The 17097-nt window shown below is 37.4% G+C and overlaps 1 protein-coding gene across 1 annotated transcript in view; it reads right to left on the reverse strand.

The window, feature by feature from the left end:
* Window positions 1-2368: 2368 nt before the first annotated feature.
* The window catches only part of CCDC132 (coiled-coil domain containing 132), a 79284-nt gene continuing 64555 nt past the window's right edge, over window positions 2369-17097 (reverse strand). Inside the window, exons 22-27 of the mRNA XM_010137169.1 lie at window positions 11440-11588; window positions 10283-10379; window positions 9983-10141; window positions 7490-7611; window positions 4386-4575; window positions 2369-2927 (exon numbers count right to left, since the gene is read on the reverse strand). Of these exons, the coding sequence (XP_010135471.1) occupies window positions 2808-2927; window positions 4386-4575; window positions 7490-7611; window positions 9983-10141; window positions 10283-10379; window positions 11440-11588 (837 nt within the window). The 3' untranslated portion in view covers window positions 2369-2807. The remainder of the gene's footprint in view (window positions 2928-4385; window positions 4576-7489; window positions 7612-9982; window positions 10142-10282; window positions 10380-11439; window positions 11589-17097) is intronic.

A 17097-nucleotide genomic window follows, 5' to 3' on the forward strand; every position in this document is an offset into this window, starting at 1 on the left:
CGAGGTAAATCGGTACCTCGACCCTTAACATGTGTGCACTGTCCCATCAGCTGAAGCACTGCTGATCCAAAATGGTCTTTCCCATCACTGCCATTCTGCTTTGAATAATTAAACCTACACCAAAGCAAGGACTTAAATCAGACACCAGGGTCACAGCAACTGATGAGTTGGCCTCCCTCTGTATGTGTCTCAGTAGCTGTTTCTTTGGAGAACAGCACCACCATTAGATGCAACTGAAAGAAGCTGACTGTAGAAAAGCCAGTTGTATGCTGAGCAGGGGAGGGATAAGCTTTGCCTAGCCCGAGACTTGAAAACTGGGCCATCCATGCTCCAGCTGAGTTTGGAAAGTATCAGAGTACTCAGTGTCTGGGGAACAGGATGTAAATTCTTCATTAGCTAAAGACAGATGCATCGCCCACCTCTGCAGTGCTGGCCATCTTCCTTGGAGACTAAAGGAAATCATCTTCTATTATTAGAGTATGCCAAAACACTCCTCTAAAACATAAAGGATATTTAAGCCATATTCCCTATTGCAGAAAAACCAGGCTTCATATGCCACAGGAAAAGAAGATCAGAGGTGATCAAAAATCAATGGTTTGTAAAGAATTCTCATACCAGAGGATGGAAACTTCCAAATAGACCCTTAGTATGTTAATAATTCAACATTCAACCAACACTGGGCTTCCTAAGTCACTCAGGAACAAGTAATATACAATATCCTGTGTTGGAAAGGACCCAAGAGGATCATAGAGCCCAACTCCTGGCTCCAGAGAGGGCCATCTGAAAGTTACATTGTATATCCCAGACCCTATGTAGGCCATTACGCTATGTAGCTTCTCCCTCAGCATCAGTTCTGGATAGCCAGGGGAGGTTCCTCTGGCAAATACGATAATTTGAGGCACATATGAATTAAGATCAAACAGTTGTTGCACAGGTTTAACACTGCATCTTACACATTCTTTTAATCGGGGGCTTACTTAAACATAACAAGTCAAAATAGAGATACACTATAAAAAATCATTCCTGACTATGATTCATGCAATTGCTCACCTCCTTCCTCGATCCTACATTCCAGTCAGTGCTTACACTCCTACCTTTTGGTAAGCAATCAAATTACAGCAACATAAACAGTTCAAGAGAAATTAACCACACGTTCAGTTCACCAAAGCTCTGGAAAGATTTAAATTTCTTATTTCATCCATGAGAATAAAATTGAAACAGATTTTACACTAACCATCTCTGACGTACTTCTCTTTCTTCCAAGGGCTCTTGTTCACGATCTGACTTCAGGGCAGATACACCGACGCAAAAGTCCACACTTTCAAAATAAACTACTTTTTTTTTTTTTTGAACCACCTTTTTAATGAGGATAAAAGTGATTCAGCTTCAACACATACACTGACACGTCACTAAACAAGTTTTAAATGGAACTCAGCATGACAGCATGGTCAATAAAGAATGGAGTTAAATTTTGTTTGAAATCTTATTTCCTTTAAAATACAGACGAACAACGGAGCTGAATACTACATAGTCAATACCCAAAATGTAAATTCTATCATTCTTCTAAAACTGTATACTGACCCTCACTGAACCCACACAGTGAAGCTCAGTCCACTTCCGATGAAGAAGAAAAGCCTCAGAAAGGAGCAATTATAATGGTCTCATGGGGCAATTTTCTGTCCCTATGTACTGCTGTTGTTCAGTAAGTATGAACCGAAACTGAGAATTTACCGTGTTGTATACACTAGTGGATTGTAGCTTATGGAAATTATTTTACCTGTTAGTGCAATACTAGCAAGTTTCTTTTCAAAAGATCTGAGAGCACTGCAAAAAGTGTATTATGTAATAACAAAAAAACTCCTAAAACTTTACATACTGAAAACTTCAGTGGAGTCACTGATGCACTGACAAATCAATTTCTAGGACAAATACACAGCCAAGCAATTTTGCTTTGATCAGGATCAATTGGGTTGTCTACAGCAGAGCAAGAAATAGTAAGATTATCTTAGCATCAACCCAAAACTCCAGCCAAAAAACCCCATTATTCATATTCCCTGGTACTATTGCTTCAGAACCAGAAAGACTGGCAGATGTACAAAAGGGAAGTAATACGAAAGGAACAGTACTAATTTCTACTGTAATGACATTTTGCATTGTTGAATTAGGAAAATAGTCTCACAAAGAAATCACATTAGTGTACAGTATTTATTATCCTCTATTAATCTGAAGTTAATAATTTTTATTTGACTAAATTCTGAAATAAACAGACATTTTTAAATACATATGAAGATGAGAAGCTTTAACATGACAGTATTTAGCTGATCTGCACTCTTAATTCACATGCAAGATACATCAATCAATTATTGTACATTTCCTTTCATTTTACACTGGTCCATAATAAAGCACAATTTCTGAGGGTGAAAGCAGGGAGGAAAGAAATTACGTCTTCAAGAAGCCCTCTTATTAAAAGAGCATCATCTATATATTAAGCCAATGTGTTTCTCTCTGATTTTGATGTTACTTACAGTAAACAGTTTTGCAAAATATACAGCTCATCCATGATACACAAAGTGTCCCTTTAGTAAGGGCAAGTAACAAAACAAAACAAAGAAGAAATACAACAGAAAAGAACTTCTACAGAATAGAAAAGTTGTATTTTAGAACGTTACGTCAGAATGTCTCCAGTGCTGGTAAGAAAAGTCACACACAATGTTTTTTGAGAATGTCATTAGTCCATGAGAGATCTGTCTACATGCTTCACATGAACAGAAGAAGGTACAAATGACAAGGAAAGTAGCTTTCTCCAGTTATCTTTTAGGCCTGTCTATGTCATCAATAGCAGCTAGCAGCTTCTGTCTTGCCTTTTTGTTGATGTGGGAGCCCAGACAAACATTCACCAGGTTGGTCAACTGCTTAGTGGAATATTCCTGGCAAATAAAAGCAGATCATGTTATGGCAGAATAAAACTCCAGACAAAGATAAAAAATTAAAAACCGCAAACGTACACACTGTGGACTTTTTAACTGATAGAAGCAGTCAGTACAAAAGGGAGACTTACAGTGGTTATTAAGTCAGGTCTCGAAAGTTTTCATAGTTGAGGCAAAATTGTATTTTGCTACAATGGCAGATTATAATGGAAAATGCTTACAACTTCAGCAGTGTCGGTCTGAGTTCACAGAAAATAATTCTGTGAATATGGATATATATAAACCAATTTTTAATGTATTTTTTATTCTTTGGGAGGTGTGGTGGGAAATATATACACAAATGGGATAAGCTTTTATCATAAAAACATTTTTCCAAACAAACTGTGACAAAGGTTGATGATCTTTTTTATTTTGACTTCTCTGTTCCAACAGGCTTTTAAATACTTCTGTCTACAGGGTCTCCAAACAATGTTAATTTCAGTACATGATAAAGGAGGAAACATGTCAAAAATGTTAAGACGAGAATTGTTAACACCTGTTAAAACACCACATTTGCCACCTAACACTATCCATTTCACACACTGCCATTTCACACCTAACACTATCCAAAATACAGCTTCAACCAGTAGGTTTAAGCAAGAGTTTTTCCATGTGGGTCTCCAAACAACAACTCACAATGTCTCTTGTGGCTCCAGGTAAAACAAGGGAAATGATATTAAGGATGTATTTCTTTCATCCATTTCTAGTGGGATTTAGTAATGCCAAAATACAGACTTCAGAGCACTCCATTTTAAAAGACTTCTCACTTTGACAACGGGCAGCTCCAATAGCATGTGACTGTTACTTACACAGTCCTGTTATAATTATTGGATTATGCTATCATGGAAGCATGATAAATGCTTTCAAAACACAAATGAAGATTTAACTTGGAGAGCAACGTTGATCCTGATTCAGTATTATTAAATGAAGGAAGAAAAAGCAATGACCCTTATCCACTGTGTCTTACAAATTGGTTTAAGCAATCTACTCCTAAAGGCAAAGTAAAACCTCATGGTATGATTTCAAACCATACGTCTCGATGATCAAGTTGTGCACTTAGGCATATTCTGATCAGTACACAAATGTTTTCAATTTCACCTCACTCCAGTTCTCTACATTTTTAGTACAGTAGGTAGATGTGACTGGCTTATTCATCCTTCCCAGTCGTCAGATGTTGCATCAGTACAAACACATACTAACTTCATGTGATAACAAACATAATGAACAAACAGTTGCAGACACACATTTACATTTCTACTGCTTCCCATACAGATTTTATTATAACAAATTAATACATATATATATGCATAAATTCATTTTTAACACGTAGAAGCATTGATCATTTATAGTTGTTAGCATGACTATGATCATGGTGAATTTTCTCAATAGACAGTAAAAGAATGCAAGTTTAACCCTTACCCTATGTTCTTTTATCCAGCGCTCCATGTCATTTTCTGTTAGGTAGTATGCTTTAATGTAGGTCTCCACAAATTCTTTATCTGGAATAGGCCTAATGTCTGTTAACTTCTCCAGTTTCATTAAGAATTGTTGAAAGTCCAGTTGCATCAAGGCACGTCCTTCATTGCTGCACTTCTTTACGTTGGCATAACTGAAAAGAGAAACACAGTGGAAATTAAAAATTAGAAAGAAATAAAAAAGAATCGTACTTCTCAAAGTTGTTTAACTTAGTCCTTCAAACCTTGAGGAGGAACATAATTATGGTTTTAAGTCGAAAGCCAACAAGAACTCCTCTTAGGATGTCTGATGCAGAGTTTTATTTGCATTGGTATTCTAAGTTTTAGCCCCACTCATAGAACAGAACCTCGTTGTACCCAGTGATACTTAAAAAACCCCACTACCCCACTGCCAAAAGCCACTAAAAATCCTATGCAACAACTTAATAAAAGCGGGTTAAAAGAAATGAAAAGCAATGCCGATCAGCACACTAGACAGTGGCTTTAGCAAGTGATCACGACCTCTGAAGTCTCAAAGGTAACATGACAGTTTAGGAATGCTCAGCAGGAGCTTGCTGAAGCAATAGGGGCAGTATCAGAGAAAGGCACAAAAGCTGTTTGTTCAAAAACACCCGCAATAACCAGAGAACAGAGAGTAGCAGCGCTGGCTGATCTCTGTCAGAGGTTAATGTTTTAATGAGAGTAGATTGACAGAAAACTGGTGACAGGTTTGAGCTCAAATAAGAGGAGACAGTAGATGAGCTTAGGGCAGGGTAATACCAGGATTAGACACGGGTGGATAGGCAACAAATGAGGAAAATGATCTTTGCAGTTTTTCAAATGGGTAAGAAATTGCATTTGTCAAGATCAAAAGAAATAATACTGCAATGCCCTTCACAGTGCCAATATCACCAGCGTATAGAGAATAAAAAAGCTCTGGTCTGGGGCACAGTGTCTTGATACACTTAATCCAGGCCACCCAGAGGCTGCTGCCATAAGCAACAATTTGGTCCACTCTTCCCACTGTTCCCTTGTACCAAATTTAAAGCAAGTTCAGTCTTCCATTGGTTCATGAAGTTGATCCTAACTATTATACAGTCCCTATATTAGATCTTGATGCAAAAGAGGCAGCAGAAACAGGAAACATAGCAAGATCAGGTTAAGAGTAAGAAGAAATTGTACCCTCACAGTTACTACACAGAAAGAATTTGCAGAATTTGCAGAAATAATAGAGGCATAAGGAGAGGGGACCAAGGCACAAGCCCTCTGTAGCTCCATAGAAGACTGGACAATGATTCTCAATAGAACATCCTGAAGCATTTGAAGAAGTCAGATAGGAAACAGTGCAGGGCAAAATTTAAAGAAGGATATGGCTGTCTGTACTGGAGATCATTCTTCACTCAGGAAAGAGCCTGATGAGAGCAGTTTCAGTTGACTGGCTGACTAGAGAAGAAATACCTCCTTCAAGGCTTTTAATTCCATACCTTCAAGGAATTCAGAGATGAAAGAAGTTAGGAAGGTATTTAGAGCATCAGCTGTTCAGAATACCTTTCTTCCCTTTCCCCAGTGGAGAAAGCAACTACAAGGCATGTGAGGAAAACAGAACTGGAAGAATGAGAAATTACAGGTAGATATTTGGGAAGAGATGATAATGAGTGCTCTTTACACTCTAAGAAAAGGCACAGGACAAATTTACCCGCAAGGTATTCCCAGTCCACTCTGACTAGTCAGAGAAATGCTTACATGAAAGTAAAAGTGAAAGTTTCACGGTAAGTTCCAAGTGTGAACCAGAACTGCAGTGTGAAGGAAGACATATGAGTCAGAGCTAAGAATTAAGTAGTTCATGATCACTAAAGTCACCAAATACGAGGAAAATTGTGAAATAAGAAGAAAAAAAAAAAAACCACGTCCAAAACAGGCACAAGGGATGAAGCAGAGGAGGTTGATAGTGACTGAAGGTGTTATCCACTTGAAAGCAAAACGGGACAGAGGGAGAAGAAAGATGCTTTTGTTCCACTTCTTTTGATTTGTTGTATGGAAAGTGGAAAACAAAATTTCAAAAAGAAAAGATAGTTGTAAAGGTTATATGTCACACGAAAGAATTGAGAAGCCAGAGGGAGGTCATGGTGATTCAACCTCCCTGAAGATGTAATTGATCTCTCAACAGATTGCAAAAGGATGATGACGCAAAAAGAAATGGGCGTAAGTTCAAAAAAGATGGCCTGGCAGAAGTAGTGGAAGCGATGATTCTCAACAGACAGCTAACACTTGGAGAAGAAGGACGTTGTTGAGGTCCTAAATTAAAGCAGACAACAGGAGAGAAGTAAAATAGGTAGGAGGGAGTGCATAGAGTAAATAGAATCAGAAAAGAAATACGAAAACATAGACAGAAGGAGTAAAGACAGCACCTATTCTACAATGCAGAGGTTGTGATGAGAGCCCAGACACATGTAGTAAGGGGACAGGAACACAAAAATAAATGCCATGGATGAAAAGACTACAACACTCAGGCTACAATATTGACTCTGAAAAGACTGGGACACTGATTAAGAGGGAGGGATGAGCAAGGCGTAGCAGTTCCCGGCGAAGGTTCTTGCACCTCTGTTGACCAAGTTAACTAAGAAACCTCTTTGTTCCTGATGAATTTGGAAAAATCCCACTCCAAGGCTACTCTAAGATAACTGCTAGGGTTGACAATTCCATCTTTATTCCTGGCAAAAACAAATGACATCACCATAGAGATGCTGACAATGACAGTTTATTCTTTGCTCTGTCAGGAAGTCATAATTTTCAGATAGAAGTTTATTTGGAACAGAACTATGTTGTTTTTTGAATGCTTCAATAAAACACTCAATGTCATTCTTAAGCAGTATCTAAGTACAAGACCATCTCCTTTAGGCTTAATGCTGTACCAGAGAGGGTGAAACAACTGCTAAGGACTATGTTAAGCCTTGAGATTTTTTTAGGCTCCCCAAAAGCACAAGCTTACCAATGCACTACAAAATAGAACCTTTAAATCCGTAAAATAGACATATTTACCCAAAAGCAAGACTTTCATTGACTACTTACCCCTCCACAAGAGTTCTATTGGCCAAGCGTATGCAGTGCTCCCAAAGGATGTTAGAGACTGGCAGTGGAATACGGACTCTCTTAGACACCTCGTTCAACCTTCTATTAAATTCTTCAAATTCCTGGCGAAACACAAAGGATCATTATACCTTTAGCATAAAAGGGATCATACTCTATACATCCTTAGCAAAAACAACCACCAAGAACTAGAAATGCAGCTGAAAGAGAACACTGAAAAATAAGAGCAAAGCAGAGAAGTTTAAAATAGGCACAGACTGTAGAGACAAGCTTAATGTGTAAAGTAGAAAGCATACCACTTCCTAGCGTATCATTTGCAACATTACCTCAGTAATGTGTTCTTTTTTAAAAATGAGGTACTGCTCTGTTCCCTGGAGGTGTATTTCTCTGTGAAACTGACACCTCTGAGAAATCAACCAAGAAGCTAATTCTTCAAATGCCATTTCCATTGCCTCAGTCCCTAACCTCATTTTTCACTTTTTTAAAGTCAGTACACTGCCACCGAAGAAAATCCAGCCATGACCTCTTTATCGCTCTAAATACCCACCCCATCCCTTTCAAAGGGAAGCTCAGAAATACTGTAACCATTCTTCATTCTTCAACATTTTGCATTAGATAGTTTTTCGGTGTTTTTCACTGGGGCTGAGAGGACCCACTGAAAAGAGTCCAAATCAGACAGTTTAGGTGCATCCTGCAACACTCGAGAACAATTCACATTGAGAGAAGGCCTGTGTTTCCACCTGAAACATCAATGGCCTGGATGGATTTGAGCTGTTATTATGAGTGATAAACTAGTCATAATTGAATGTAATTACTGCTGCAATGACTTTGTGACTTACATGAAGTGAAACAGAAGTATGCTGCCAGTGACTAAAGCCTTTTAAATGCATTTTAAAAAAAGTATTACATGACTATAACGTAAAGTGAACTGACAATAAATTGTTCTGTGTAACCATCAAAAGCAGCTTGTACTGCAGCCTATTAAGGCGATATTTGTCCAATAAAGTGCTTTCTTTCCAAGACTGTTAAACTAGGTGGTTTTTTCCTCTTTTATTTTTTTCCTCCTTTTTTTCCCCATTAAAAATTCAGTAAACAAAGAAAATTAGAAGGGAATCTCAGTAATCAATTTAACCTAGTATCTGACCAAGTAATCAGTGTTTACAGTGTTTAACACAAGTTTTCCGAAAAAGGAATTTGGCAAAAGGAAGCAGAGAACCGCAATGTCATGCTTTAACCAACACACAACTGAGTCTTCTGAAGATGAAGATGCCTAATACTATATGTTAATGAATTTCTTCAACAATTCTTTTTCCCCACTTTATCTGCTTCCATACATACTATCACTGTGTACAGATTTTTTAATATGTGTGCACGTGGCTAAAAGTAGTTGGTTATTACATTAAACATTGTGGCTTATGCTTGACGCTCCCACAGCCCCACGGAACACAGTTAACTGCTTTTAATATAAAGGCTTCTGTAGCAACTATTATTAGCTATATAATGTAGAGACCAGAAATGGTTTTAAATGGTGTTAGCCTTGATTGTCCTGAAGCAAATTCATCAGCAGCTGCACCCTCACAAAAGGAAAAAATTCTTCTGCAGAGACCAAATGTTGTAAGTATGAACGGATTTCAAAAAGCCATGGCAGAAAAAAAGAAGAGTAATCACAAAGATTCGGTCAAATTCAGTGCAGTGATATATCCTCTATTAGATTTTGCCTTCTATGGGTTAGCGGGTTTTTTTAAGCAGAGAACAGTTACATGGGACAAAGGTGTAATCAAAACTGCTCCCAAATGCATAACTACTTCTGCGATACATACTTCACATAGCTTTAAAACAAAATTTTCAGTTTCTCTGTAAGAATTAGTATAATTCTACCACTGCCAGAACTTCCTTCTAACGACTTTTAGAAACATTATTTAGGCATATATAAAAGGATGAGAGGGACTCTCCCAAGAACTGGTTCTGTACACCAGAAAAGACAGCAAACGTATGTCCACTTCTACTGAATTGAGAAGTTGGGGGAGTAACTTCCCTTCTACCTTCTTTTTCACATGCTAAGTTCTAAATACAGTAACTTCAATTAGTTAATGCATGATCATTGCCACTGCTTGTTCAAGCTAAAATTGCTGGAACAGCAAATTAGCATTTGTTGAAAATCCCCCTCTATCTCAGCCCACTGGATTTTCTTTCCTCAATGTTACTCTTTTTACTACACATCTACCTACCATTCAAGACTCAGACATGAAGCTCATTAAACTTATGTGGTCAGTTTCACCCATCATGTAGCCAAAAAATCATCATCTGCTAGCAGCGAGAATAATGAAAATTCTGTCCAAACCTCCTCATAAGAAGTTACCCTTTGTCAGAATGCTGTATTGCTCTAACCATGCTATTTTAACAGTTTTAGTGAAATATTACAGTAATTTAATGTTTATATAAACTCTAGCACACCATTTCCCATAAAGTACTCACTTTTAAAAGAGCATCTACATATATATTGTGTTGCGACATGATTTCCTTCACATCCCATTTCACATTTGCCATGAGAAGCAGCATTTGTTCATAATCAATGGCTTTAGCAGCAACAATCCAATAAACTGGTTTACGTAATTCACTGGCAGTTGACACTGTCTGAAACAGAATATTAAAATAATTCAGTAAATTTCTGGCTAATAGGAGCAATATACGAGTATGATGTACAAGTATTTGCACCATATTGTAAAGGTTCAAATCTTCTGTTTAAAAATCAGCTGTGAATTACACAATTCTGACCTGAGAATAGAACTGCTGAAGAAAAGGTTTCTTGGCAGCTGGCATCACTGCATCAAGATGAGGCTGAAGAAACTCAAACTGCTCAGCCAGAAATACCCTTTGAAAGTAAATAAAATTTACTGTGAACTAAATGCAACATTTGGCATGTCTTTTACTCTACAGTTGACATATTTGGCAATAACAATATGTAACCTTGGAAAAATTAGTCCTGAGAAGAACCGTATCAGGTTCATGCAGGTATATCAACAAGTATTCTCAATTCTGACAATTTAAAACTATGATTGCAGACAAGAAAATGCTTCAATAAAGAGACTAAGGCTTGAATATCAACAATTCATATTTCTATTTTACTCAGGATACGTTGCAAAAGTCTGATCCAAAGTCTAGTAAAATCAGTGGACAAGTGTCCTGTAATTTCCATACCGCAGGCAGTCAACAATAATATAAATAAATCCAGAATGTCAGAATTCCTAATTACTTATATACTAGTGAATCTTTAAAGAATGGAATATGAGATCAACTTTGTTCTCAGTGGTAGGCTTTGTTAATAACAACGTAACAAAGAAATAAATTTCTACCTAAGCGTAAATGAATGCAAAAGAATATAAGCTCCTTTGAAAATACATTTTTAAAATAAACTTCTAATCTTTAAGTATAATCTTTTGAGGAAAAAAATAATTCCTATCTGACGCTTACTATTATTCTGATCAAATATGTTTTGTATTAATTGCTCGTTATAATCTTTTCTTCACAGGTACACTAGCAAGCCAAAACCAATATGTACAAAGCCGTTTTGAGTCTCAGCCGCCACCATTTGAGTACTTAATGTAAGGTTTAAACAAACCATACAGATTAAATACTCCCATTAGCCTCTTCAAAATTAAAGTTTTTTTCTGTTAGATTTGGCCTTGTAACTGCCACAAATTATTGGACCAGCTGCAGTAAAATTTCATTGCTCGTGCTTGAAGGTGGTTAGATCAGATGGTTAGGCCTCACTAACTTTAATTAAGAAATTACTTCTATCACTCATATCTAAAATCACAAAGAGAGGCGGGAATTTGTGACCTTTCAAGAAGGTTTTGGCTTGTAATCACAATCTCCTAAACAATCAACAGCTTTCAGTGACCACAAAATGCAGCATACAGTAAATAACCTACAAGGATTCCGTGGCCACCACTCTCTCTGCCAAACCGTACAGCAAATTGCCAGATGTCAAAACTACGAGATGACTGAGATGTGGACTTGGCACCTTCTCCTTTCTCTCTTCAGCAGCTGTGAGAGTTCCTGTGGGATCAGCAGAGACCTCCTAAAACAAAGAATTAAACAACTGAAAAAACACAAAAACAGCAAGAATGGCTCCAGTTCCAGATGACAGATAAGATGAGGGAATGTTTCTAATTCTAAGATGTAATTTAAACCAAGCCTGAGTCAAGACAACCGTAGAACTATCTATTTTAACAGTGTGGTGTTCAAAAAAGTGGGGGAAAAAAAAATCAGATCACATAAATCAATATCTATCTTGAGAGGGGAAAAAAAGCAGAGAACAAACTTCTTATTACACCTTAATGCCCATACAGGCTTTTACCCAAGTGTCTACTGGGAGACTGTCTTCTAACCCTTGGAGATAGTATCTTCAATCCAACAGCAACCAAATAAGGAGACAAATCAAAGGAACATTACTGATGCATGGACTTGACTGCTTATGTGAGCTGTGACTAACTTAAGTAAAATACAAACGATGTGTTCAAAAAGGTTATCATTCCACGAAAACTTCCATCCTGCAGACATCTTGATTGTAGAAAGCAAGGAAATATTTGCAGCACAGGAAAAGAATGTATAATAAGAAACAGGTTACAGGGAAAGGGGGGAGAAGAGGGGAATGGGAGGGGAAATGGAACGAGAAAAAACCTACCTCTGTGTTTGAGGAATGTAAGCAGAAATTACAGCTAGAAGAGGAACCACCAAAGGAAGGGATTCCCAGAGCTATTATATTGGTCTAAGTAGGTATATAAACAGATACTCTCTGAAGCTCATCTATTTGCCAAAACCGTAATCAGGACATGAAAACACAAATGTAGTTCTGGCTTCAGATTAATTAGTCATACCATGCTTACTGTTTCCACAGAGGCTATATAGATAAAAATGAGAAATACTGCAAGGCAAAGGTGATAAGTGAACACACAACAGATAAAAAAGGTAGGCATGATATGGCACTGATTTTTTAAGTAAGAGCCTTCCGTGACCCTGGGGATAGAAACTGTGGCCAGACAGGTGATACAATAAATCAGCTTGTTTGCATTGAATGAAAATAAATCTGAGCAATAATACAGTGACAAAGTAGTGGTAAAAATAATTTCTTTGAAAGCAAGATCAGCCGCACAAAACGTCTGCTGTAAAGCAATGTATGAACACACAACCAATATGACAACAATAATGCTTAAAGATGCCATTTCTAGTTGGACTCAGAAAACAAATTAGCATAATTCTCAGATTGTTGTAAAACTGGACAAAGATGAAAGAAAAACCATGATAATAAATAAAACAGCTTTGTAGTTTGTGGGGTTTTTTTTTCCCAGTTAGAGATAGAAACAAATTAAGAAGAAATAGCAGTGAAGTAACTGAAGAATCAGGAGCAGGAAGTAGAAAAATAAACTCAGTCTGATTGCAACAGTCACCAGGTGTTTCTTCAAGGCTTCAGAGCAGAGAACAATTGTGAGGAGTGACATGAAATAGAATAATTGCTATTCACATGTTTTTCAAACAGTTTTGCCTAAGAAGAAAAGGAAAGCAGTGAGCAGTAGAAACACTGGTAGAATAAGTGGTGGTCTAACTCATTCTAAGTATCAAAGGAAAAGACAAGGAAGAATATGAAAAGCCAAGAGAAAAGGTACTGCACAGAAGACGAGGGGAAAAGGGGGAAAACAACAGGGAAGTTATCCTGGTAGCAAAATATCTGATAGACCCTTTGTGGTTATACTGCAGCAATTACAAGACAGGGCAGGTGAAAATTGGTTATGTCAAAATGTGAGAACTTAAGTGATACGGAATGAGCAGAAAGATCAAAACTTTGCTGCTATAGACAAAGCAGCACCAGAATGTGTTTACTGCTTGGCTGAAAGGCAAGCCAAAAGTGACAGTAAGAATATAAAACAATTGGGAAGATAAGAGGGTCCAAGCTGTTAAAAATGTTTTGAGGTGTGAAGGAACAAAAAGATCACAAGTTCCACTTTAAATATCTCAGATTTTAGTTGACAGTTGTCTCCTGTGATGTGACAGCCTACGGCAACAGGGAGGTGGATTTGATAAATCAGAAAGGCTCTTTCAGTTCTGCATCTCCTGAAGACATAAACCACAAACATAAAAACAGGCTACAGCAGACGGAACAAAGCGCGGACTGGGAAAAAGGAGTTCTCACTGTCAAGAGTGTGGAAAAGTATCTTCAGAGCTCTAAAAAAACCCCATGTAATAGGCTACAGAAGCAGAAAGCAGATAAAGCAGGGAGTGTTGAAGGATCCCCACAGAAATTCGGGCATTAAAAACACACTGCTGACTGAGGAACACCATCAACACATCATTTGCAGCACTAAAAGATCTCACAGAAATAGATCAATGAGCAGAAGATAAAAGTTCTAAGAGAAGCATGGTAAACGTTATCAGACACAGTTGTACCGAACATGGGAATGATTTTTTTTTATAGGCTTTTTTTTTTTTAATGGGCTAGACGCATCACTACGTTATTTGAAAAATTAAGTTTCTTTGCTCTGATCTGCGTTCACATTCAGCCAGATAAATTTGCAATTAAACTGGCCAGGCATCTCACAATACTGTGAAGTTTGCATTCTGCTGAGTCTATCAATATGGAAAGCAAAACAAAAGGCCTGGATATTTACTAAAGTTATGCAACCTCTTTCAGGCAGCTCTGAAGATACTTACCGAGCACAGCCACAAGTATAGTGCACACAGGCAGTATCATCTAATCATCTAGGCATAAAGGTGAATTCTCTAAAAACATTAACTGAGCCAAAGATACCACTGATTAACTATCAAAATCCACTCTTATCTGCCTTCTATTAATCTTTTTCATTTCATGTCATTCTCAAAAAAAAAAAACCCAAATAAAAAAAAAGCGAAAGTTTGAAAAGTTTACACATTAAAAAAAAAAATCAAACTCATAGTCCTCCAACCAATTCTCTGTTCTTATGAGAGTCAGTGAGCTACAGAGCTGGGGGAAGAGTATCAGGGATAAAGATTGAACTGTCCTTGTTTCTTTCAAAGACTAATTACAAATTATGTAAAAAACAAATATTAGGAAAACTTAGTTTTGCATTTACTGCACATCAGAGTTGCCTGTCTCTTCAGTATCGAGATGTATTTTAAACAACTTTTCTACCTGTCTGCTTCCCATGAAGGTAAATACCTTGTGAACCTTTTAAAAGCCGAAATCATACTGCACCTGAAGACCAAAAAGAACATGAGACAACTGGCTAAATGAAAGCCAGGCTTGGGTTCCACCAGGGAGTCAAACTCTGGTTCAAATATACTGGCCAAACAGCATGAGAGTTTCATTCCCCTGACTCGTTCCAAAAAGCAGGCATTGCAAAAGCATGTTGATAGCAAAAAGAAAGCCCAAGAAAATTGCCAGTGTGCCAATCCCCAAGAAAAGCATAAGATAATTTTGAAAGGGTTTCAGTGATGCATGTGTTTTTTCTCTAGCCATCATTAACAGAAATAATCAAATGACCGAGAGCAGCAATAAAAGGGGAAAACATTCAGGCTGGAACAGGATAAAAGGCTAGAGACTATTTAAGTAAATCAGATAGATGTTTTGCAATGGACTGGACATGTTAAAGTTAACCCTTCTAGAAATTTAAGAAAATCTGCAAGATGATCTCTGTTGTCAGAGATGTCCCTTGAGTATCCATAGAGAACAGGTAAAATCCCATAAAACTGGAAGTGGCAAAACGATGCCAATCTCAAGAGGGGGAGGAAAGTAGAAGACAGGAAATTGAATAGCAGCCAGCCCACCTTCAATTTCAAGAAATTTCAAGTTAAGTTACACTCAGAAGATACTGTAGCACCCAGGATCAAGTGTGCAGACAACAGTATCTAAGCAGAAAAAAACTTGCTTAGCTTTTCTGTGTCAGAGTAGCAGGTCTTGCTGATACAGCAGAATTGTGATATACCCAAGACGTACCACAGCCCACATAACATCCTTGTAGGCAAGCTGGGCAGAATACATATTTGATAAAATAACTTCAAGGTACACGTGGAACTGATGCAAACTACAAGATACTTTTCTCATTCCTTGCCAAACAGGAAAAAAAAAAAAGATTTTATCAAAGCTCCAGATCTATCTGAACAACTTACCTGAGCAATAACCAAATCACTGTAGCACAAACAGGTTAACCAGCATTCCGTACAGACACCTTGCAGCACGTCTATCTATTCAGTTTTCTCTAATCTTAGACTACCTCTCTCATTCTGTGATAGGAAAAAAGCAAGGTTTTTGGATGTAGGACTAGCAAATATTTATAAAAGCTGCTTTGCTGTAAAGGCCTGAAAATATCAGGATACAGAAGCGTTAAAGCAGGATTATGACTGCTTACCTGTTTAAGGGTTGTTCGTAACAGCAGTATGAGCTATAGTGTGTGCTTTGGAAAGTATCTTTATGCGATATCTATCTTTGGATTAAATTTCATCTGGAATGCTGTTTTACAGCAGGAAGCCATGTACTAGCAAACAACAGGTATCAAATAAGTGTGAGTGTGATAGATTTATTTTTGTCTTCCTATTCATTAAAGAATTTCTTCTTGGGAGTAAACAAATACTAAAATAAAATACCCAAGAATTAATCAATCTGTGTAAGGAACAAGCCTCTCCCTTACCTCTTCCTTAAAAAAATTCTTCTGTAACAAGAAAACATTTTAATTTCAATAGTTTGAAATAGGCTGCACTCAGTGGCAAACTTCTGTTAAGTCTTCCATCTTAGTGGGAAGAATAGACTATAAATTAACCACCTAAATCAGAAGTGGGAACTACCTAAACTAAGTCAAAAGTTTGACATGCAATTTGCAAGACAAACACTTTTAAGGGGCATGACCTCATTGTGTGCTCAAACATGTATTCATTTCAGCTATCCAACAAAACTTATGACCAAATTAACTGATTATCTTGCCATTTATGGTGGAGATAGTTGACAGTTAATCATAATCACCCACTTTCACTAACTTTAAACAAAAAACAGTAAAGCTCGCAACTTGTCCCCAGCACACAAAATTCTGCAGATCACACTAATAACCAATAGTCTTATAAAACTGAACTTCTCCTGACCCAATAATTTTTACATAAGACTTTAGCTTTAGAATTGTTTTGATTTAATATACATACACAATAGGCACAATTTCAGTTTTGATTCTTCTGTGACCAAATGGCAATACCTCCAAATGCTACTGAAGAAAACCTGATCTTAAAGGAATAAGTGGTGTTTGAAGAGCATGAAAAGAATCAGACTGTCTGAAAAGGTTCTGGCAGTCGAACAGTCTACAGCAGCTCTGACATAATGACACTGTTACCAAGAACTTGACGTGCACTGATGGAGAAGGAAAAGCAGATGTGATGACTCCAGGTGTTCACCCAAGACATGAGAGCAATATCAACCCTGTTTACGGAACTGTAATTGATAGTTGTTCTAATATGATGAGCACAGACTAAAAGAAAACAAACACTGATCAAAGAAAGCATAATCCCTTGCTGTATATTCAAAGGCTGCCTGAAGGTAGCTCAGCTAACTCTATCCAAGTCGTTGTCTAATATAC

Source organism: Buceros rhinoceros, unplaced genomic scaffold (assembly GCF_000710305.1).
Source record: "Buceros rhinoceros silvestris isolate BGI_N320 unplaced genomic scaffold, ASM71030v1 scaffold9825, whole genome shotgun sequence".
In the NCBI taxonomy this organism is placed as follows: domain Eukaryota; kingdom Metazoa; phylum Chordata; class Aves; order Bucerotiformes; family Bucerotidae; genus Buceros; species Buceros rhinoceros.